General features: G+C 42.1%; 1 protein-coding gene across 1 annotated transcript in view; it reads right to left on the reverse strand.

The window, feature by feature from the left end:
- Window positions 1-25,809, reverse strand: part of TRPC3 (transient receptor potential cation channel subfamily C member 3) — a 499,528-nt gene that overhangs the window by 348,156 nt on the left and 125,563 nt on the right. The window contains exon 2 of the mRNA XM_069743890.1: window positions 9,315-10,092. Within this exon, the coding sequence (XP_069599991.1) occupies window positions 9,315-10,092 (778 nt within the window). The remainder of the gene's footprint in view (window positions 1-9,314; window positions 10,093-25,809) is intronic.

A 25,809-nucleotide genomic window follows, 5' to 3' on the forward strand; every position in this document is an offset into this window, starting at 1 on the left:
CAGAGTGCTCAGAAACAACAGAGCAGTCTGCACCACATGATCGCTATGCTCCCATAGCGGCGTAGCCCACTGCAACGCTCTGTCCGACAGAAGAGACACTATAAATCCCACCTTAGCCCGCTCTGTAGGGAAATGAGAGGCCAGAAGCTCGAGATGGATAGAGCACTGACTCACGAAACCCCTACAAGACTTACTGTCACCAGAGAATTTCTCTGGAAGCGGGAGGCGAGTTAGAGTCGGGACAGGAGCGGCAGTGGACAAGGTGGCTGCAGCAACACTAGCAGCCTGAACAGCGACAGCAGTGACATCCACAGCTGAAGTTGAACGCTCAAGAGCCGCCAACCTTCCCTCCAGCTGCTGGATGTACCGCTGTGAACGCTGATCGTCCATCATTTACTAGCCAGACCCTGGCGCTAGTATTCTGTTAGGACTGGCGGAACGCACCAAGAAAGGTGATATAAATGCGTTCGCAGTCCGGGGTCCACCGTGCAGGTGAAAACCTGCTGCTAGTAAATACAGACTATATGGCGGTACATTAAAGTATATACACGTGGGTTCAACCTCACCCAGCGTGAAGGGAGCAATCCTGTTGCGTCACAGGATCGCGGTACCGCACCTAAAGCGCGAGCGAGTAGTCAGCGTACTTAACCCCAACTGGGATTGAAGTCCGATTAGACCCTCGCTGGCACTACACCACAACTGGGTGTGTAAGGAAACTAAGTTTAAATATATAAATGCACAGGAGTGCGAGCAATGCCGCACAGACGGACGCCACCAACCACACTGGCTAGGGTATGGAAAGCGCAAGGCAAGCGCACGGCGCCGTACAGGCGGACACAGCAAGAGGACGCTGTAATGTGTGTATCGTGCAGATGATTAGTCGGGCGCTAGATAGCTACCAACATCCGCGAGCAGACAACATCTCTAGGGAGGGATATTTAGGAGCTTTCATCCATCGACATACATTCATCTACACACACACACATATAACGTTATGAGACAATACTAGTGCATGGCCGTGCGGTCATGCGCAGTTTATTTAGTTGCAGCACAGGAAGTGGCTACAGCACTTTTGCCCTTCGAAGACCTGCCAAGAGGACCAATGGAATGTGCTGCAGAGCCTGAGCACATGACCCTCGATCTCCAACGGGAGATCTTACCCTGGGCATGCTCAGTACGTGCAGGCAAGGACTTAGTCCCAGAGAAGTCCGCTCGCTGCTGACCAGCACTGACTTTAATGGCAGAGACTGGAGAAGCAGCAGCAACTCTTCGCACAGAGTCAGACTGAGCGAGACGCTGGGATCGACGTCCCTGCTGAGCAGACTCCACTGTGGCTGGAGGAGAACGGGAGACCGCAGCAGAGACGGATCGAGATTCCCCCTGTGCAGCAGAGGAAACTCGACTCCTAACACCCTATTCAAAATAACACAATAAAGAAAAGAAAAATACGCATACAGCTTTGGCAAAAATTAAGAGGCCACTGCAAAATGTAAATTGTTCTTTTATTCTATAAACTTCTGACATGTCTCTGAATTTCCAAGCAATAAATTTTGTATATTCCTTCTGAAAAGGAGAAATGGTAAAAATTAAAATAAATAACCAGTGCTTTCAGACCTCAAATAATGCAAAGAAAACAAGTTCATAATCATTTAGAAACAAAAATACTAGTGTTTTAACTCAGCAATAGTTCAGAAATCAATATTTTGTGGAATAACCATGATTTTTCATGCGTCTGGGCATGCTTTCCACCAGTCTTTCACACTGGCACAAAAATGTTAGCAGTTCTTCTTTGTTTGATGGCTTGTGAATATCCACCATCCTCTTGATTACATTCCAGAGGTTTTCAATGGGGTTCAGGTCTGGAGATTGGGCTGAACATGACAGGGTTTTGATGTGGTGATCTCTTAATTTTTGCCAGAGCTGTGTTTGGTATCGCCTGATCTATCAATATATTAAAAGAATTAATCTGATCGGTAAATGGAGTAACGAGAAGAAAAGTCAAATCGCAAGAATTACATTTTTTGGTCGCAGCAACATTGCATTAAAATGCTATAACCTATAACAGGTGATCAAAAAATCGCATCTGCACCAAAATGGTATCAATAAAAACATCAGCTTGGTGCACAAAAAATATGCCCCCACTCAGTCTCAGATCACGAAAAATGGACGCTACGGGTGACTTTTTTTTAAAGAAACTTTGGATTTTTTTTCACCACTTAAATAAAAAAGAACCTAGATTTGTTTGGTATCTACGAACTCTTAATGACCTGGAGAATCATAATGGCAGGTCAGTTTTAGCATTTAGTGAAGATGATAAAATAGCAAAACAAAAAGCAATTCTGTTTTCCAGTACCCTATATGGCAAAACCAATGATGTCGTTCAAAAGTACAACTCATCCCGCAAAAACCAAGCCCTCACATGGCCATATTGACGGAAAAATAAAAAAGTTACGGCTCTGGGAAGAAGGGGAGCAAAAAACGGAAACTCAAAAATGGAAAAACCTAAGGTGGTGAAGCGGTTAATTTTGTTGCTTTTAGTCCCAGAAGGGGGATACTCTGTGATGAGTTTATTTTCAAGGATAATGAAAAGGGATTGTGAAAAGCAGACAATCCCTTAAACAGTGTGATACCATTTATAAGATGGATAGGGAGTGAGATGTAATCCTGCATGGACATCTTAGTATTACATAACACCCATTAAGAGTCATAACACATATCCTCCATTGCAAGTCTTCAGTGTAAGCACAGTCCATTCCACCTATTCCCTAATCTGATTCTGCTAAATCATATAGATAGGGGTTGCCAAAAAGCTACGCCTTGAGAGAAAGTTTTACTTTGTCTGCACAATACTATAAGACTGCTACAAGTTATGAAATTTCAGGCCAACAGCCTGAAACACCGTGTCTGCGAATTGAGATATTGATTTGGCTTTTATCCTATGTCATATTGCACGACTCGTTAAAGGGTTGATTGTGACTTGTAGGATCGCTACTTCCAACAGGTGGCGCTATAGAGTTTAAGTCCTCTTTTTCTCAGAAGAGGCAATTTGCATATGAAATTTTATTGGAAATTAATTGTTCAACTTGGTGTATATATGAATTGTAATAATATGAAATGTTGCCTGATAGCCAAGGGATTACATAAACTTGTGAATTAATCATTGGACCAGTGTTATTATAATTTAGCTTTGAGAGCATGGTGATAGCCAGCAGCATTAGCCATCTGAAGGAGATGTTTCAAATTCTGCTACCTGCATAATGACCTCAAGTGCACAAACAGAAATGTATAATATACTAAGAAAGAGAAACACAATAGATACAAATTAAACAAATTAAAACATTAGACATAAAATACTAAATTGGAACTTATGGGACTTGTCCTGTAGGTATAGTTTGAGACCCTGGTGCATCAATAATGTAAGTAAAGGATGCAGCGAAAGTAACTAAAATAAAGAACACAAACTTTTGTAAAGCAGAAAAATAAAATCATCAATTAATATTAAGATTCGTTCTAAACTCTGGAACATAAAAACACATCATTGGTTCTTTGAATCAATGAATCAGATAATGTTATCAGGCTACAAAATTATATACGTGGAAAATAGAAGACCTATATAATATATAATATGGTGAAATTAATGTATGTTGATAAAAAAAATGGACGTAGTAGAAAGTAGGAATCCATTCATGGAAAGAAACGTCTGAAAACATTCTTCTCCGATTGCTCCCATCTTACCACATAGATGCTGTTGTTTTAACTAGAGGGGGTTGTTCGAGTGGGCATTTCCATTTCAGCATTGTTGATGGCTTAAAATGGCAGCAGGGGCCTACTGAAGGTCCCAATCTCAGACATCTTGGTTCTCCCATAATTTACTGCATGATACAATACTAAAGCATTGCAGGTTAAAGTCCCCTAGTGGAACTAAAAAACGTGAAAGAATTTTAAGAAAAATTAAGAAATGAATTAAAAACAATCAGATTAAATCACCTACCTGTTACCGATACCAAAATAAAGAAATTACAAAGCAGACATTAAAACATAACATTTTTAAAAGCAAATATAAAAAACTATAGAAGTTTGGCATATCTGTTGCTGGTGTTGTTTTTTTACTATACACTGAATGTAGTATATACAAAACTTAAAAAAAAAACAATGGGGAATTGCATGTTTCCACCATTTCATCCGACAAGGAATTATCACTCCATTTCTCAGTAAAATCTATGACTTTTCCCACAGAAGAATAAAGCAATCAATGGGAAAATAAAAAAGTTGTGATTCTTGGAAGAAGGTGGAGAAGGAAAGAAAAGTCCCCCCACTCCTAAAAGGGGAAGATAAATGGGAAGTCAGCTGAAGTGCAATAGTAAGAAAGTGCAATAATAAATATAGTTTTCCTCTTTAAAAAAGAAAGCAATTACTTAGTAATCACAATAATACAAACTACATACAAAAAATGTAACCTATTATGGTCCCTCCATTTAAATGATAATGGACTCCTGGCACATAAAATGATGCCCATGCCCCGAATATCCATATGCATCATAATAACCACTTATTTTCTGCTTTATGCTGGATAGTGAGGACTGGTAAAGATAAATGCAGTATAGTGCTACCGATTTATTTTCGAATGTATGTAATAAATTACCGCTCTGCCCTTTCATTAGGGTCCTATAAAGGTAAGCCACTGAGCCAAATTCAAATTGCCACTCCCAGCGGGGGTGAAGGTACCCACGGGCACACCACTAATTACAGCAGAAGAGTTAAAGGGAACCTGTCATGTGGAAAAAAAACACTATTAACCTGCAGACATGGGGTTAATTTAAAAGTTAATAATGTTCTTAAGCCGTGTGGCCACTGCATTGAAAGCCTGGCTGCTGTGAGAAAATTACCTTTATTCCCCCCGGCAGCATTGGCTTTCAGTCAAAGAGGGGCAGCCGGTACAAATTCAGTCACGGTTCAGTACATAGTGATCAACGGCTGTAACCAGGCCCCGTCACTGACTGAAAGCTGGCTCTACAACACATCAGTGCTAAGCCAGCTGGCAGTCAGTGCCAGGGCCTGGTTACAGCCGACGCTCATTGTTTACTTAGCAGTGACTGAAGCTGCGCCAGCTGCGCCTCTATGACTGAAAGCCTGAGGCTGCTGTGATCTGGATTGGATCTTGCAATTTTTTTTAAAATGTTGGTACATATACAAATGCCACATGGATGTAAAAATGGACATATGAATAATGCACAGATGTAAAAATTACATACATGACATATGGATTGAATATGGATGAAAATAATTTTTTTTCTGGTGGATAATTGGAAGATTTTACATATGCTCATCGGAACTGTGAGGTAAAATTATAGCAAAGGTTACACTTCAAAGTAATAAGACTAAAATCTCCCTCCCTCATAGGCCTCGTGTTTGTTTAATAGCACTTTACTGTTCATGTGTCATGCCATTTGTTTTCTTTCATATTGTCAGGCAATTCTCTATAATATTCCACAGAGAAAATCCTCTGTCTTAGGATGCCTACAGCGAGAATGTCTGACTGTGACGGCAAGACCACAAATTACTGTTATCAAACTATTACTCTAATATGAGAATACATTATAGATGTTAAATGATATTGTATATAATAGTTCATAGGCCATAATTTGTGTCAGCTCAAGAGAAATGAGACAAAATATATTGCCACATACAATATGCTATGCAAGCTGCTATAATTTATGTTTTGATAAATGGAGCCATATGCTTGAGCACAGTGTTAGTTTTATGCCCAGGACATTTTAATGAATAGTCCTATTAGTGCTTTAATGAAAACAAATCTTCATTTTTCACATACATCACTGCATAAATTCACCAGAACATGCTTAACACTGATCCTGCTGTGTTTCAGAACTACATGTATAACATTTATACACAAATCAGCATAGAGATATAAGGGTTTTATTTTTTCCCTTGTGTTAAAGGGAACCTGGGAGCTTCCCCAGGCCTCCCAAACCACCACCGTGTATTATTAATTCCTTTATACACTTCCTAAGAAGCCCCTTATCATGGCTTATTGATTTATTATATTTATGCCTAAAATAAATTTTATAACTGAGCTTGACATATGCTAATTAGTGTCTGACTAATTGTGGGGCCATTGCTTTCCACATACTAATCATCCCACTAATCATTTTATCACTGCCTTGTGGGCGTGAATGACTTCTAAAAGGTGTCGCCACTAGCTCTTTGCAATCTCTGCCTCACTGGCAATGTGCAGTAAAAGCCGATGTATACTTCTTGGCTTCATGAGTGCCCTACCATGCCCAGAGAAGTAGCAGTGACTTGGGACACAGAAATGTGCGAGATTTGCAAAGAACCGGCAGTAACTGCTGGCTGAGTCCTGCGTCACCAATGTCTCCCTGGGTATGCACCGTGCACCGATGACTCCAAGGAGTGTACAACCAACTCACTATGTATTGTGAAGGAGGCAAATATTTGCAAAAAGCTGCGAGTGACACCACTTGAAAATCATGTCACTCTTGCCCACAGGGACATGATAACACGATTAGTGAGGCAATTAGTCCTAGTAATCACCCACTAATTAGCATATTGCAAGCCCAGTTACAAAATTGATTTTATGGAGACTCAAAAATCTACAGGCCACAAAAAGGGGCTTAGGAAATACATAAAGGAATCATTAAATACATGGTGCCTATATGATGGACATGGGAAAGCTTACAGTTTTCCTTTAAGTGTATTAAGATTATTTACAGCCATTTTTGGTAATTGCTTAGTCTACAGATACCAAATTTCCATAGATAATAACCTCTAATATTGGCTTTTTGCTCAGAAGAAGGGACATATCAGGACACGGACCCAACAATGAAGGATGCCTTGACGATGGCTGTTGGGCTCACATATATTGGCCAATCTATGAGCTAAGTGTTAGGTGTCGAGTTCCCGCCTCTGCACAGGGGGAATCTCGAATCATCTCCGCTGCGGTCTCCCATTTTTCTCCAGCCGCAGTGGAGTCTGCTCAGTGGAGACGTCGGTCCCAGCGTCTAGCTCAGGCTAATGCTGGACGACTGGTTAATACTGACCTTCCAGGCTCTGTTCTTGTAGCCAGCAATGTTCAGCAGCGAGCAGGTGTTTCTGGGACTAAGTCCAGATTTTCCCTTTCTGAGCATGCCCACGGGATGACCTCCCATTGGAGGTTGGGGGTCACATGCTTAGATACTGCAGCTAATCCCATTGGTCCTCTAGGAAGGTCTTAAAGGTGTTCTTCTGTGGCAGACTCCCATTGGTCCTTCTCGGAAGGTCTTGTACTTGCTGTAGCTATAAAAGGTTAGCATGGCCGCAAGGCCATGCGCTAGTATACAATTGTTATCGTGTGTGTGTTGATGAGTGCAAGTCGTTCCTTAAAAAACCCATCCCTTGTGTATGACTGTTCGCGTAAGGTGCATGGCTGCAATCTAGCGCCCGGCTGAACTCACAGCTTTAACACATGAAACAGCGTCTAACTGCTGTGACCGCCAGTGCAGCGCCATGCGCTATTAGAGCGCTTACCTTACCCAAGTCTGGGTGGTTAGTGGCGTCCGCTAGTGTTGCACAGCATGCACTTCTGTGCATATTAGTTACCTCTGATACCCCAATTGTGGTGTCGATCGCAAGAGGTCTACACTAACTCTAATCCTGTGTCCTGGGATAGAGTTCTGTGGTTCCTTGCTTGCGCTCTCTGTGCGGTACCGCGACCCTGTGACTTAACAGGGATCGCTTTCTTCATACAGGGTGAAGTTAACCCATGTGTGTATCCTCATTGTACCGCCATATAGTCCGTCATTACGTAGCAGCAGGTTCCATCTCTGCACGGTGGACTCCAGGATGCGAACGCACCTTATTATATCTGTTTAATTATTTGGTGCGCTCCGCTAGCCCTAACACTAAGTACCTTATTTTTTACTGTGATTTTTCATAGCAATTTTGCAGATTAATATTTCATATATAAATTATTTAGCATTCCCCCATTTTCTATGGCAGTGGTGCAGTTCCAGTGTTCTAGAGTAATCATTCTTAGCAATTCAGGCTGCAACCTTATAGTTTCTTATAGTTATATGTTTTTGGTTGCTACCTGTTCACATTAGCTTAGATTTGCTGGTCCTTTTTCTCTATTTGTAGTAACCACTAATGACAGCCATTAAAATGCTCATAAAGGGGACCTACTTTCTGATTCATGCTGCCAAAACCACAGGCAGAATGAAACAGATCCTGGCTGCACAACTGCAGCCAGGTATATATTTTTGTAAAATGCTCCGGCGTTGCAGAAAAAGTATATTTTAAAGATCTGACCGAGAACATAGCCAGAGATGAGACCAGTCTGGCTCTCTCCAGCTCCATTCTAGGTGCTAGACAAGTATCTCACTATGGAAGGATCTGGCCGGGGTGCAGCCGGACTGTTATGGTTCCCGGCTAGACCTTTAAAGTATATTTTATCTACTAGACTGGAGCACTTCAGAGAAATATATGCAATTGTGTAATTTGGCCGCAAATGTGCAGTGGGGATCTGATTCATGTTGTCAGCTGTTTGGTTGGCATGAATCAGATGACAGGTTTCTGTAAACAACACCTATCTCATCACACTAAAAGAGAAGAAAAGCATGGAATACTGGCCTCAACCACTCCCTTTTGGTGCACATATTAATCTAATATATCTAGAAACTGGCCATATCGTCATAGTCTGTAACCTGTCATCTTCTCTTTTTTCTTTAGGCAATTGCTGTCAAATCTGCAAACACAATAATTGCAGAAATATTCTTTCACTTATTTCCCAGCATGCATTGCTCCTGCCATTGTTCAATAACTTGCCTGCCCTGAACAGGAAGTCTGTCTCTCTTTTACACCTGTATACAGTTTGACTAGGAGAGGAGAGTCAGAGCCTTGCACCAATTCCTGAAATCCTTCTCCGCATCTCTGTTGCTAGAGATGGATTACACTTAACAACAGGCAGTTCACAGTGAGCTAGACAGAAGGGAGAAATCAAGTGTGGGGCATTTGGGAATAATTTTTTGAGAAGTACAGTGACCATTTAAGTCTTGTCACTTCGCCAGGTCTAAAAATACATGCCTTTTAATTACTTTCTACCTTTATATGTGAAAGAATAGTTCTGAGGGAATCTTAGTTGAAAAAACAGAAAATTCTGTAGGTTTGCAATATAAAAGAGGAAGAAAAATGTAAAAAGAATAAAAGCTATTAGCAAGTAATGATGAATCAACAGGTTTCCAATATACTGAATCAACTGATTTGTAATATTGTGTACAAGTTATATGCATGCAAAAATGTACCTTAAATTCTTTTTCAATATTGGCAAGTTTGGCTAATTCATTGCTCAACTCCAATGCTGTGTGAACAGGATCTTCACTGGCTAGAGAGAGATAGGCTGGGCTGGCTAGTCCCTTGTAAGCATTTATCCGGGATCTTGAGTGGCTGAATGAGTCATGTTTTTGCTTATCCATGCAGTCATTGCACTTGCAGAAGTAATCATGTGGCCGTTCTATCTTTGCTCCTTTTATCAATAACATATGCACAACTTCATATTTTTGGCAGTGTGCAGCAAGAATGATGGGTGTGATATCTGGTGAGAACCTAGTACCATCTTCATCATAGGAGTAAAAATCATCATCATCATCCTCTTCCTCCTGCTCACATGGACTAAGGGTTAGTCTTTCGCTTGCTGCAAAAGCAGAATGATTTAAGATGGCTTCAACTATCCTAACATATCCTTTGCTAATTGCAAGAAGCAAGGCATCTCCTATTCGTGCCAAGGAATCCTTCTTCAGCAACAGTTCAGTTACTTCTAAATGTTCATTCCCTACTGCCAACTGTAGGCCGTTTTGTCCCATGTAATCCACACAATTGAAATTCAATGAGCTTGACTCCTCCAGCATTTTTCTAACCACTGGAATGTTCCCATATTCAGCAGCATCTAAGAAACGTTCCTCCTCTGCAGTTAGGTTTGGACCTCGGTTATTAAACATAAATGCGGGGCCACGGACAGCCTGTCTCCTTCCCTTTTCTCTTATCATGGTTACTCTTCTTATGGATGGGCTCCCTTCACCTGCTCTGAAGAAGAAAAAACACAAATTAACCCAATAATCCATACGTATTCACCATTTATGAAATATAGGTGGCCATTCTCCTTACATAGCTGTTGACCAATTGAGTGTTATCTTCTGTCATCTAATATATAGAGTTGAGTGTATGTATGTGTGTCTGTGTATGTATCGAGAAACGGTAAATCCACTTAGCCACGCCCACTCCACATAGCAGGCACAGGCCACATCTAGCTCCGTCGTGACTAGAATTGAGTTGTTTCTGTGAGGCATGACGTCAATGGAAAGGGAGGAGCCTCATGGGTAGAGATGTGAGGGGCAAAATGAGAGATGTCAGGGGAAAAATGAGAGAAGTGAGGTGCTGCTGCAGTATGAGGCTGTGTATAGAGTAGAGTGAAGCGCTGCAGGTGGAGGCTGTGTACAATGCCACATTTTACCTCAGTATTTATAAGCCAAAACCAGGAGTGAGTGAGAAAAATACAGATTTGGTGGCATGTTTCTAATAAACTTTTCCTCTGATTGCTTTACTCCAAGTTTAAGCTTAAAAATACTGAGGTAAAAATACTGACCAAATAATGTGTGAACGAGGTCTAATACAGGAGGAGATGACACACAGGTATATACTATATACAGGAGCAGATGACATACAGGTATATACTATATAGAGGAAGAGATGACACACACAGGTATATACTATATATAGGAGGAGATGACACACAGGTACATACTATATACAGGAGGAGATGACTTACAGATATATACTATATACAGGAGGAGATGACATACTTAGGGCTGGTGGAACGCACTGAGTAAATATTGAGATAGAACAGGTACGTTCGCAAGCCCGGGGTCCACCGTCCAGGAGTGGAACCTGCTGCTAGTAAATGGCGGGACTATATGGTGGCACTACGCCTGAATAGACATGGGTTCCGTCACCCAGTCTGTACAGGAGCGAACTCTGTTACTTCACAGAGTCACCGGGATTAAAGAAGACACTGTGCCCTGTTATCCTCACAAGGGATCAAAGCTCACTAACGGAGCAGGTAGCATACAGTGGTTGTACAGTCAGCAACAGCACTCAAACAACTCCTCTTTGGAGCTGCCGGAATTCTAGTGGCTATAAGCCAGCCCTGAATTCATACACTCAAACTCCTCTCTGGAGGTGCCGGAATTCTAGTGGCTATACGCCAGCCCTGAATTCATACACACAATCTCCTCTGCGGAGGTGCCAGAATTCTAATGGCTTACAGCCGACCCTGAGCACATGCTGACACAGACCATGAGGTAGCTAAGCTCATACACATATGAACATAGGTTGATACTAGTGCATGACCGTGCGGCCATGCAAACCTTTTATAGAGGAAGCTCTCCAGGACCTTCCTAGTGGTCCAAAAGGAACTGCTTCTGGACCTGAGCATGTGACCCTCGACCTCCAATGAGAGGTCATCCCTTGGGCATGTTCAGAAGACGAAAAGCAGAACTTAGTCCCAGGAGCATCTGCTCGCCACAGAACAGTGCTGGTTACAATGGCTGAGTCTGGAAGATCAAAAGTAACCAAGCGCACAGTATCTGCCTGAGCCAGACACTGGGACCGACGTCTCTGCTGAGCAGGCTCCACTGCGGCTGGAGAAGAATGGGAGACTGCAGCGGTGGGAACTCGACACTTAACACATACAGGTATATACTTTATACAGGAGGAGAGGACATACAGGTATATACTGTATACAGGAGGAGATGACATACAGCTACATACTATATACAGGCGGAGAGGACATACAGGAATATGCTATATACAGCGGAGATGATATACATGTATATACTATATACTGGAGTGTATGACACACAGATATATACTATATACAGCAGCAGATGACACACAGGTATATACTATATACAGCGAAGATGACATACAGGTATATACTATATACAGGAGCAGATGACACACAGGTACATACTATATACAGGAGGAGATGACACACAAGTATATTATACAGGAGGAGATGACATTCAGGTATATTCTATATACAGGAGCAGATGACACACAGGTACATACTACAGTTAGGGCCAGAAATATTTGGACAGTGACACAATTTTCGCGAGTTGGGCTCTGCATGCCACCACATTGGATTTGAAATGAAACATCTACAACAGAATTCAAGTGCAGGTTGTAACGTCTAATTTGAAGGGTTGAACAAAAATATCTGATAGAAAATGTAGGAATTGTACACATTTCTTTACAAACACTCCACATTTTAGGAGGTCAAAAGTAATTGGACAAATAAACATAACCCAAACAAAATATTTTTATTTTCAAAATTTTGTTGCAAATCCTTTGGAGGCAATCACTGCCTTAAGTCTGGAACCCATGGACATCACCAAACGCTGGGTTTCCTCCTTCTTAATGCTTTGCCAGGCCTTTACAGCCGCAGCCTTCAGGTCTTGCTTGTTTGTGGGTCTTTCCGTCTTAAGTCTGGATTTGAGCAAGTGAAATGCATGCTCAATTGGGTTTAGATCTGGAGATTGACTTGGCCAGTGCAGAATGTTCCACTTTTTGGCACTCATGAACTCCTGGGTAGCTTTGGATGTATGCTTGGGGTCATTGTCCATCTGTACTATGAAGCGCCGTCCAATCAACTTTGCAGCATTTGGCTGAATCTGGGCTGAAAGTATATCCCGGTACACTTCAGAATTCATCCGGCTACTCTTGTCTGCTCTTATGTCATCAATAAACACAAGTGACCCAGTGCCATTGAAAGCCATGCATGCCCATGCCATCACGTTGCCTCCACCATGTTTTACAGAGGATGTGGTGTGCCTTGGATCATGTGCCGTTCCCTTTTTTCTCCAAACTTTTTTGTTCCCATCATTCTGGTACAGGTTGATCTTTGTCTCATCTGTCCATAGAATACTTTTCCAGAACTGAGCTGGCTTCTTGAGGTGTTTTTCTGCAAATTTAACTCTGGCCTGTCTATTTTTGGTATTGATGAATGGTTTATATCTAGATGTGAACCCTTTGTATTTACTGTCATGGAATCTTCTCTTTACTGTTGACTTAGAGACAGATACACCTACTTCACTGAGAGTGTTCTGGACTTCAGTTGATGTTGTGAACGGGTTCTTCTTCACCAAATTAAGTATGCGGCGATCATCCACCACTGTTGTCATCCGTGGACGCCCAGGCCTTTTTGAGTTCCCAAGCTCACCAGTCAATTCCTTTTTTCTCAGAATGTACCCAACTGTTGATTTTGCTACTCCAAGCATGTCTGCTATCTCTCTGATGGATTTTTTCTTTTTTTTTCAGCCTCAGGATGTTCTGCTTCACCTCAATTGAGAGTTCCTTTGACCGCATGTTGTCTGCTCACAGCAACAGCTTCCAAATGCAAAACCACACACCTGGAATCCACCCCTGACCTTTTAACTACTTCATTGATTACAGGTTAACGAGGGAGATGCCTTCAGAGTTAATTGCAGCCCTTAGAGTCCATTGTCCAATTACTTTTGGTCCCTTGAAAAAGAGGACGCTATGCATTACAGAGCTATGATTCCTAAACCCTTTCTCCGATTTGGATGTGGAAACTATCATATTGCAGCTGGGAGTGTGCACTTTCAGCCCATATTATATATAATTATTCAGTATTTCTGAACATGTTTTTGTAAACAGCTAAAATAACAAAACTTGTGTCACTGTCCAAATATTTCTGGCCCTAACTGTATATACAGGGGAGATGGCATACAGATATATACAGGTGGAGATGACATACAGGTATATACTATATACAGGAGATGACATACAGGTATATACTATATACAGGAGGAGATGACATGCAAGTATATACTATATACAGGAGATGATATACAGGTATATTATATACAGGAGGAAATGACATACAGGTACATACTATATACAGAGGAGATGACATATAGGTATATACTATATACGGGGGAGAAGACATACAGGTATATACTATATACAGGAGCAGATGACACACAGGTATATATATACTAAATATAGGGGAGATGAAATAAAGGTATATACTATATACTATATACAGGAGGAGATGACATACATGTATATACTGTATACAGGGGAGATGACATACAGGTATATACTATATACAGGACATGACATACAGGTGTATATACTATATACAGGGGAGATGACATACAGGTATATACTGAGGGGAAAATGACATTATTGCCATCTCCTCATTGGTCAGACCTCATCTGGAATACTGTGTACAGTTTTGGGCACCACATTTAAAAAAAAGACATCAACAAAGTGGAGCAAGTTCAGAGAAGAGCGACCAGAATGGTGACCGGTCTGCAAACCATGTCCTATGAGGAACGATTACAGGATCTGGGAATGCTTAGCTTGCAAAAAAGAAGACTGAGAGGAGACTTAATAGTTGTCTACAAATAGCTCAAGGGCTGTCACATTGCAGAAGGATCATCTTTATTCTCATTTGCACAAGGAAAGACTAGAAGCAATGGTATGAAACTGAATAGGAGACACAGATTAGAAATTAGAATTTTTTTTTGACAGTTAGGGTGATCAATGAGTGAAGCAGGCTACCACGAGAGATGGTGAGTTCTCCTACAATGGAAGTCTTCAAACAGAGGCTGGAAAGACATCTGTCTGAGATGGTTTAGTGAATCCTGCTTTGAGCAGGGGGTTGGACCAGATGACCCAGGTGGTCCCTTCCAACTCCACCATTCTATGATTCTGATTCTATGAGGTGTGAGGTCAAAATGATAGGTGTTAGGGGGAAAAATGAGAGGAGGGGGAAAATGAGAGGAGTGATGGGAAAATGAGAGATATGAGGGGGAAAATGAGAGGAGTGAGGGGAAAATGAGAGATGTGAGGGGGAAAATGAGAGCTATGAGGGGGAAAATGAGAGAAGTGAGGTGCTATAACTAACCACAGTTAGTGACTATGCCCGGGCAATGCCAGGCCCTTCAGCTAGTTCAATATACATGCATGCTCATTCTTGAGAGGCACGCATACGTTCTTAATAGGATGATAGACATAAGTTGCTGCCAGACATCTCCAGCAGTTGCTCATATCTCTAGCCAAGAAAAAATCAGTCATGTTTAAATCCAACATGCCCAATTCTTTATTTCACTAGCATCTGCCATTAGGGGCAAGTCAGGAAACTACCATACTAGCAGCTCCTGATGAAATTGGCTGCTTTGGCAAACTTTTGGCAGATGTGTATGGCCAATTTTCATTGTGGACAGTTTGCCAGAGAGTGATCAAAAAACATACTTGAATCCATCAAAATGCAATCATTACCTATCGTGGTAGCACATTTCAATTTTCAGTTGATTGTATTTAATTATTGGCTTCAAGATATAATGCAAGCCCTTTATTACAGATTTAAGTTTATAAATAAAAAAGGACCAATAAGTGTGTTGCAAATCGTGCTGTTCATTTTAATGTGGTTACATTAATTATAAATGACATGGAAAAAAATCATTCAAATGCCTCCAGAAAAATAAGATGCTTTGAGTAAAAAAGAATTTGTGTTAATTTGCATGAAATTTGCATGCTCTTATACCATGCAACAATTTGCTTTTAAATCTGACTTTTATTAATGTCAAAGGCAATGTAAGGTTTCAGAAATTAATTATTAGAAATGAGTTATTATTTCACATTCAAATTCTGATTATCTTTAACATTCTTAGGGCTATTCCAGGTACAGTCTGTTCTAAGTGTGGACAGCTAAGAAAATGGTAGGCAAGATACATAATAGGTAGTTACATGAATTGAAAATGTGCATTACCATACAAATCAACTTCTCTCAAATCTAGCCAGCTGTTCCAAAGAAGAAAACTCACCACAGACCATGTGCTGCCTTTTTGTATAGTCCTTTAATTTATAGTAAACTTGGTTACTTTGTCTTATAATTGAACTATTAATTTACTCATCACTTGTTTTCTTGTTTGAAATACTGCTATGGCAAAAATTAAGAGACCACCACATCAAAACCCTGTCATGGGCAGCCCAATCTCCAGACCTGAACGCCACTGAAAACCTCTGGAATGTAATCAAGAGGATGATGGATAGTCACAAGCCATCAAACAAAGAAGAACTGCTTACATTATTGTGACAGAAGCAGTGTTAAAGACTGGTGGAAAGCATGCCAAGACGCATGAAAGCTGTGATTAAAAATCATGGTTATTCCACAAAATATTGATTTGTGAACTCATCCTGAGTTAAAACATTAGTATTGTTGTTTCTAAATGATTATTAACTTATTTTCTTTGCATTATTTGAGCTCTGAAAGCACTGTTTTTTTAAATATTGACCATTTCTCCCTTTCAGAAAAAAATACAAAATTTATTGCTTGGAAATTCCGAGACATGTTGTCAGAAGTTTACAGAATAAATGAACAATTTACATTTTACTAAAAAAAATAAAATATAAAGAGAAAAATCAAACAAACTTAACATTTTGCAGTGGTCTCTTAATTTTTGCCAGAGCTGTATATCTCTACATTATGGAGATGGCTCTGATCTGTCTGACACATAACCAGTAATTATATATATACTGGATGGTGGCCTGATTCTAACGCATCGGGTATTCTAGAATATGCATGTCCACGTAGTATACTGCACAGCCCACGTAGTATATTGCTCAGTCACGTAATATATTGCCCAGCTACGTAGTATATTGCCCAGACATGTAGTATATTGCCCAGTCACGTAGTATATTGCCCAGTCACATAGTACTGCACAGTTCGGCAGACTACGGAGGGTGAGTATAGCAGGTTTTTTGTTTTTTTATTATTTTTAACATTACATTTTTTTACTATTGATGCCGCATAGGCAGCATCAATAGTAAAAAGTTGGGGACACACAGGGTTAATAGCGGCTGTAACAGAGTGCGTTACCCGTGGCATAACGCGATCCGTTACCGCCGGCATTAACCCTGTGTGAGCGGTGACCGGAGGGGAGTATGCGTGCGCCGGGCACTGACTGCGGGGAGGAAGGAGCGGCCATTTTCTTCCGAACTGTGCCCGTCACTGATTGGTCGTGGCTGTTTTGCTGCGACCAATCAGCGACTTGGATTTCCATGACAGACAGAGGCCGCGACCAATGAATATCCGTGACAGACAGACAGATGGAAGTGACCCTTAGACAATTATATAGTAGATATATACTAGATGGAGGCCCGATGCCATCACATCGGGAGAGCGGTAATGTCACGATGGGGGCAGTCTTTGCAGTGTTGAGAATCTCTCCCCCTATGTGCTCACCCAACTATCCACTTTCTATTTCCCCATGTGCTGACTTCTGTCTGTGCTCTGTTCTTTGATCTGTCTACGCCTTGTGCTATCCCCCTTGTCTGCTGTCTCTCTCCTTCCTGTGCTGTGTTCTCCCCTCATGTGCCATCCCGTTTGAGCTGTCTCCCCCCTGTGCTCTGTCTCTCTCACCCCTGTACGCTTTCGCTCTTCCCCATCTGCTGTCTTCTCCTCTCATGTCATCTCTTCTTTGACCTGTGTAGGCATATACAGTGTGCAAGTGTCTGTGGCGTGTACAGCATATACAGAGTGTGTGTGTGGTGCGTACGGCGTATACAGCGTGTGTGTGTGTGCATGGTGCGTACGGCATATAGAGTGTGTGTGTGTGGTACATACGGCGTATACAGTGTGTGTGTGTGTGTGGTACGTACGGCATATACGAAGTGTGTTTGTGTGTTTTGTGTACGGCGTATACAGTGTGTGTGTTTGTGTGTGTGGTGTGACGGTGTTCCGCTGGTGGGACCGCGCAAGAGGCTGGTACCACCAGCAGTTTCCATATTGAGACACTTATCACTTGGGTGTCCCAATATGGTGGTTGGTGAACTTACGCCGCTTGGAATTCTAGGATCTGGACACATCTGGACAGGATGTGAAGACATTACAAGGTAAGTATATACTAATAGATAGATAGATAGATAGATAGATAGATAGATAGACTGATAGAAAGATAGATACAGGTGATTCTCACACAATTAGAATATCATCAAAAAGTTAAATTATTTCAGTTCTTCAATACAAAACGTGAAATTCATATATTATATAGAGTCATTACAAAAAGAGTGATCTATTTCAAGTGTTTATTTATGTTAATGTTGATGATTATGGCCAATGAAAACCCAAAAGTCAGTATCTCAGTAAATTAGAATACTTTATAACACGAGCTTGAAAAATTATTTAAAATCTGAAATGTTAGCCAACTGAAATGTATGTTCTGTAAATGCACTCAATACTTTTGCATCAATTACTGCATCAATGCGGCGTGGCATGGAGGTGATTAGCCTGTGGTACTGCTGAGCTGTTATGAAAGCCCAGGTAGCTTTGATAGTAGCCTTAAGCTCGTCTGCATTGTTGGGTTTGGTGCCTCTCATCTTCCTCTTGGCAATACCCCATAGATTCTCTATGTTAAGGTCAGGCGAGTTTGCTGGCCAATCAAGCACAGTGAAACTGTTGTTTTTAAACCAGGTATTAGTACTTTTGACAGTGTGGACAGGTGCCAAGTCCTGCTGGAGAATGAAATTTCCATCTCCCAAAAGCTTGTCAGCAGAGGGAAGCATGAAGTGCTCTAAAACTTCCTGGTAGACGGCAGCGCTGACTTTGATCTTGATAAACACAGTGGACCTACACCAGCAGATGATATGACTCCCCAAACCATCACTGATTGTGGAAACTTCACAATAGACCTCAAGCAGCTTGGATAGTGGCCTCTCCACTCTTCCTTCAGACTCTGGGACCTTGATTTCCAAATGAAATGCAAAATTTACTTTCATTTGAAAACAACACCTAGGACCACTGGGCAACAGTCCAGTTCTTTTTCTCCTTGGCCTTGGTAAGACACTTCTGGTGTTGTCTATTGGTCATGAGAGGCTTGACACAAGGAATACGACACTTGTAGCCCATGTCCATGCCTGTGTGTGGTGGCTCTTGAAGCAATGACTCCAGCAGCAGTCCACTCCTTGTGAACCTCCCCAAAAATTTTGAATGGCCTTTTCTTAACAATCCTTTCAAGGCTGCAGTTATCCCGCTTGCTTGGGCACCTTTTTCTACCACTTTTTCCTTCCACTCAACTTTCCATTAATATGCTTGGATACAGCACTCTGTGAACTACCAGCTTCTTTAGCAATGACCTTTTGTGGTTTACCTTCCTTGTGGAGTGTGTCAATGACTGCCTTCTGGACATCTGTCAAGTCAGCAGTCTTCCCCATGATTGTGGAGACTACTGAAACAGACTAAGGGACCTTTTTAAATGCTTAGCAAGCCTTTGCAGGTTCTTTTTGTTAATTATTCTAATTTACTGAGATAGTGACTTTTGGGTTTTCATTGGCTGTAAGCCATAATCATCAACATTAACAGAAATAAACTCTTGTACCAGAATGATGTGACTGAAGACAGAAGCAACCAGATGAATTCTGAATTGTACAGATCGACAATGACCCACAACTTACTGCAAAAGCAACCCATGAGTTTTTTATGGCAAATAAGTGGAATATTCTGTAATGGCCCAGTCAATCACAAGATCTCAATTCCATCGAGCAGCATTTCACATGCTGAAAACATAACGTAAGACCTACAAACAAGCAACAACTGAAGAGAGCAGCAGTAAAGGCCTGGCAAAGCATCACAAAGGAGGAAACCCAGATTTTGGTGACTTCAGACGGCCATTGCTTTCAAATGATTCTGTACACATTATTAAAAATGAACATTTTATTGATGGTAAAGTTGATTTGTCCAATTAATTTTGAGCTTTGAGGCTTTGTTGAAAAATGGAGGAGGTTGGCACACATATAAAAAAATTAGACAGTAATACCCAATTTGAAAAATATCTTGTATTAGATATCAGGAGAAATACTGCAATAAAAAAGAGAGTCACAGAATCACATAAGTGCCCTGTTTTAATAATAGGGTCAAAAACTGTAGTCACGTTACTAGTATCTTTAGACTACAGTTTTAATGAGATATTTTTGAAATTGGGTATTACTGTCTAATATTTTTGTATGTGTGTGTTTTTCTGTGCATTATGTAGTGTGAAAGATTTTTTAGGGTGCATTAGGGCCTTTAGGGCTGCCCACTTTGAGCGGAGACGCCATTACATAAACTAACTAGGGTGCCAACCTCCGCTGGTAGGAAGGGTGAATATAGGGTCAATCTAGGGAGAGACTAGCCATAGTTAAAGGGAACCTGTCACCCCGAAAATCGTGGGTGAGGTAAGCCCACCGGCATCAGGGGCTTATCTACAGCATTCTGTAATGCTGTAGATAAGCCCCTGATGTTACCTGGAAGAGGAGAAAAAGACGTTATATTATACTCACCCAGGGGCGGTCCCGCTGCTGGTCAGGTCAGATGGGCGTCTTCGGTCCGCTGTGGCACCTCCCATCTTCATTACAAGACGTCCTCTTCTGATCTTCAGCCACGGCTCCGGTGCAGGCGTACTTTGCTCTGCCCTGTTGAGGGCAGACAAAGTACTGCAGTGCGCAGGCGCCGGGCCTCTGACCTTTCCGGCGCCTGCGCACTGCAGTACTATCCTCTGTCCTCAAGAGGGCAGAGCAAAGTACGCCTGCGCCGGAGCCGTGGCTGAAGACCAGAAGAGGACGTCTTGTAATGAAGATGGGAGGCACCGCAGCGGACCGGAGACGCCCATCCGACCTGACCAGCAGCGGGACCGCCCCTGGGTGAGCATAATCTAACGTCTTTTTCTCCTCTTTCAGGTAACATCGGGGGCTTATCTACAGCATTACAGAATGCTGTAGATAAGCCCCTGATGCCGGTGGGCTTACCTCACCCGCGATTTTCGGGGTGACAGGTTCCCTTTAAGTTATTATACTCCCCTTCCATTTTTCATTTTTTGTACATTTTTTGCACCTTTTTGGATAACTAATATTATTTAATATACCTTTTTAAATATTTCAAGTAAAGGTTAATTTTTAGAGGTCTATGGTTTTCTGGTGTTCAATTAAGCTAAGGACCCTACTATTTCATAATAAGGTTTTTGTGTATACTCAGAGATTGGTCTGCAGATTACATGGGCAGCGCCATGAGGAGCCCTTTATAAGGGAATGTCACAATGGTCATATTTACAGAATTATAGTGTGGGTTGTGTGATGTAGTGACCCATGTTACAGCCAGGGGGCACTGTATGTGCTCCTCAGGATACGCATGGAGGCATATCTGTAGTGGTGATAATGAAACAGTGTCCGGCATGATTGTAAATGGCCGGTATTTGTGGCAGAGGGAGCCTGTAGTGTTGTAGTTCTGGGACCTGTAGTCCCACAAGTATTTGTATAGTTAAAAAGGGAGGCTTGCAGGGTTAGTCAGAGAACCACACACCTCCCACCTATGGAGGTGGTTACAGGTACATGTGACCAGGGTTTGGGTCACATGTTCAGAGTGTATGGACCGGAATGGTCAGAGTGTGAGGTCCTGTGAATGGCCTGTGTGTTGGAATGTCCTGGAGTTGACTTAAAGCACATGGTGAGGCCATGGACTGAGGGCCTGTGGGTTGGAAGTACCTGGAACTGGACTTCCTGAATAGTGTTCGGAGAGGCCGTATCTCAGTGTCTAAAGTCCTGGATGGTCTGTGTTGGAATGGATTCCTGGAAGCACCTGGTGAGGCTATGGACTGAAGGCCTGTGTGTTGGAAGTGCCTGGGACTAGACTTCCGGAATAGTGCACGGAGAGGCCGTATCTGCAGAGCCTGTGATGGCTACTGTGTTGGGGAAGCTACAGCTCCGTCTGTGGGTCTGGACTATCTGAAGTGCCCTGGTCACAAGGACAGTGATTCCAGTTCGACAGCTTCCCTGGGAACCAGGATTGACAGGAGTCAGTGTGTGGAGCAGGAGCTCCTGTAAGGTAACTCCAGATAAAGAGGGTTACAGGCAGAGAAGTGTCTGCTTATGATGTCCCGTTGATGTAAATAATTAACTGATTGTTGTGCGGTTTATGATGTTTATTAACCCCTTAGTGACAGAGCCAATTTGGTACTTAATGACCGAGCCAATTTTTGCAATTCTGACCACTGTCACTTTATGAGGTTATAACTCTGGAATGCCTCAACGGATGCCGCTGATTCTGAGACAGTTTTTTCGTGACATATTGTACTTCATGTTAGTGGTAACATTTATTCGATATTACTTGCGATTATTTATGAAAAAACCGGAAATATGGCGAAAATTTTTAAAATTTTGCAATTTTCAAACTTTGTATTTTTATGCCCCTAACTCAGAGAGATATGTCACGAAAAATAGTTAATAAATAACATTTCCCACATGTCTACTTTACATCAGCACAATTTTGGAAACAAAATGTTTTTTTGTTAGGGAGTTATAAGGGTTAAAAGTTGACCAGCAATTTCTCATTTTTACAACACCATTTTTTTTTAGGGACCACATCACATTTGAAGTCATTTTGAGGGGTCTATATGATAGAAAATAACAAAGTGTGACACCATTCTAAAAACTACACCCCTCAAGGTTCTCAAAACCACATTCAAGAAGTTTATTAACCCTTTACGTGCTTCACAGGAACTGAAACAATGTGGAAGGAAAAAATGAACATTTAACTTTTTTTTGCAAACATCTTAATTCAGAACCATTTTTTTTATTTTCACATGTGTAAAAACAGAAATGTAACCATAAATTTTGTTATGAAATTTCTCCTGAATACGCCAATACCCCATATGTGGGGGTAAACCACTGTTTGGGCGCACCGCAGAACTTGGAAGTGAAGGAGCGCCGTTTGACTTTTTCAATGTAGAATTCTCTGGAATTGAGATTGGACGCCATGTCACGTTTAGAGAGCCCCTGATGTGCCTAAACAGTGGAAACTCCCCACAAGTGACACCATTTTGGAAACTAGACCCCTTAAGGAACTTATCTAGATGTGTGGTGAGCACTTTGAACCCCCAAGTGCTTCACAGAAGTATATAACGTAGAGCCGTGAAAATAAAAAATCGCTTTGGTTTACACAAAAATGATCATTTCGCCCACAAATTCTTATTTTCACAAGGGTAACAGGAGAAATTAGACCACAAAAGTTGTTGTGCGATTTCTCCTGAATACGTCGATACCCCATATGTGAGGGTAAACCACTGTTTGGGTGCACCGCAGAGCTTGGAAGGTTAGGAGTGCCGTTTTACTTTTTCAATGTAGAATTGGCTGGAATTGAGATTGGACACCACGTCGCGTTTGGAGAGCCCCTGATGTGCCTAAACAGTGGAAACCCCCCACAAGTGACCCCATTTTGGAAACTAGACCCCCCATGGAACTTATCTAGATGTGTGGTGAGAACTTTGAATGCCCAAGTGCTTCACAGAAGTTTATAATGCAGAGTCGTGAAAATAAAAAATGTTTTTTTTTCCACAAAAAAGATATTGTAGCCCCCAAGTTTTTATTTTCACAAGGGTAACAAGAGAAATTGGACCCCAAAAGTTGTTGTCCAATTTGTCCTGAGTATGCTGGTACCCCATATGTGGGGGTAAACCACTGTTTAGGCGCACGGCAGAGCTCGGAAGGAAGGAGCGTCGTTTTGGAATGCAGACTTTGATAGAATGGTCTGCGAGCATTATGTTGCGTTTGCAGAGCCCCTGATGTACCTAACCAGTAGAAACCCTCCACAAGTGACCCCATTTTGGAAACTAGACCCCACAAGGAACTTATCTAGATGTGTGGTGAGAACTTTGAATGCCCAAGTGCTTCACAGAAGTTTATAATGCAGAGTCGTGAAAATAAAAAATATTTTTTTTTCCACAAAAAAGATATTGTAGCCCCCAAGTTTTTATTTTCACAAGGGTAACAGGAGAAATTGGACTGCAATAGTTGTTGTCCAATTTATCCCGAGTACGCTGATGTGCCATATGTGGGGGTAAACCACTGTTTGGGCGCACGGCAGAGCTCAGAAGGGAAGGAGCGCCGTTTTGGAATGCAGATTTTGATAGAATGGTCTGTGGGCATTATGTTGCGATTGCAGAGCCCCTGATGTACCTAAACAGTAGTAACCCCCCACAAGTGACCACATTTTGGAAACTAGACCCCCCAAGGAACTTATCTAGATGTGTGGTGAGAACTTTGAATGCCCAAGTGCTTCACAGAAGTTTAGAATGCAGAGTCGTGAAAATAAAAAATATTTTTTTTTTCACAAAAAAGATATTGTAGCCCCCAAGTTTTTATTTTCACAAGGGTAACAGAAGAAATTGGACCACTAAAGTTGTTGTCCAATTTATCCCGAGTACGCTGATGTACCATATGTGGGGGTAAACCACTGTTTGGGCGCACGGCAGAGCTCGGAAGGGAAGGAGCGCCATTTTGGAATGCAGACTTTCATAGAATGGTCTGTGGGCATTATGTTGCGATTGCAGAGCCCCTGATGTACCTAAACAGTAGTAACCCCCCACAAGTGACCCCGTTTTGGAAACTAGACCCCCCAAGGAACTTATATAGATGTGTGGTGAGAACTTTGAATGCCCAAGTGCTTCACAGAAGTTTATAATGCAGAGTCATAAAATAAATAAATAAATAAATAAAAATTTTTCCACAAAAAAGATTTTGTAGCCCCCAAGTTTTTATTTTCACAAGGGTAACAAGAGAAATTGGACCCCAGAAGTTGTTGTCCAATTTATCCCGAGTACGCTGATGCCCCATATGTGGGGGTAACCCACTGTTTGGGTGCACGGCAGAGCTCAGAAGGGAGGGAGCACCATTTGACTTTTTGAGCGCAAAATTGGCTGTCATGTTTGGAGACCCCCTGATGTACCTAAACAGTGGAAACCCCCCAATTCTAGCTCCAACCCAACTCCAACACTACCCTAACCCTAATCCCAACCCGATCCATAATCCTAATCACTAACCCTAACCATAATCACAACCCTTACCCCAAAACAACCCTAATGTCAACCATAACCTTAATCAAAACCCTAAATCCAACACACCCCTAATCCTAATCTCAACCCTAACCTCAAACCTAACCCTAATCCCAATACACCCCTAATCACAACCCTAACCTTAACCCTAATCCCAAACCTAACCCTAATCCCAAGCGTAACCCTAATGCCAACCCTAACCCTAATACCAACCCTAATCCAAACCCTAATCCCAACTCTAACCCTAACTTTAGCCCCAACCCTAGCCCTAACTTTAGCCCCAACCCTAACCCTAGCCCTAAGGCTACTTTCACACTTGCGTCGTTTGGCATCCGTCGCAATCCGTAGTTTTGGACAAGAAACGGATCCTGCAAATGTGCCCACAGGATGCGTTTTTTGCCCATAGACTTGTATTGCCGACGGATCGTGACGGATGGCCACACGTCGCGTCCGTCGTGCACTGGATCAGTTGTGTTTTGGCGGACCGTCGGCACAAAAAAAGTCCAATGAAACTTTTTTTGTACGTCGCATCCGCCATTTCTGGCCGCGCATGCGTGGCCGTAACTCCGCCCCCTCCTCCCCAGGACATAGATTGGGCAGCGGATGCGTTGAAAAACTACATCTGCTGCCCACGTTGTGCACAATTTTCACAACGTGCGTCGGTATGTCAGGCCGACGCATTGCGATGGCCCCGTACCGACGTAAGTGTGAAAGAAGCCTAACCCTAAATTTAGCCCCAACCCTAACCCTAAATTTAGCCCTAGCCCTAACCCTAGCCCTAACCCTAGCCCTAACCCTACGCCTAGCCCTACCCCTACCCCTAACCCTACCCCTACCCCTACCCCTAACTCTACCC

This window comes from Ranitomeya imitator, chromosome 1 (genome assembly GCF_032444005.1).
Source record: "Ranitomeya imitator isolate aRanImi1 chromosome 1, aRanImi1.pri, whole genome shotgun sequence".
In the NCBI taxonomy this organism is placed as follows: Eukaryota; Metazoa; Chordata; class Amphibia; order Anura; family Dendrobatidae; genus Ranitomeya; species Ranitomeya imitator.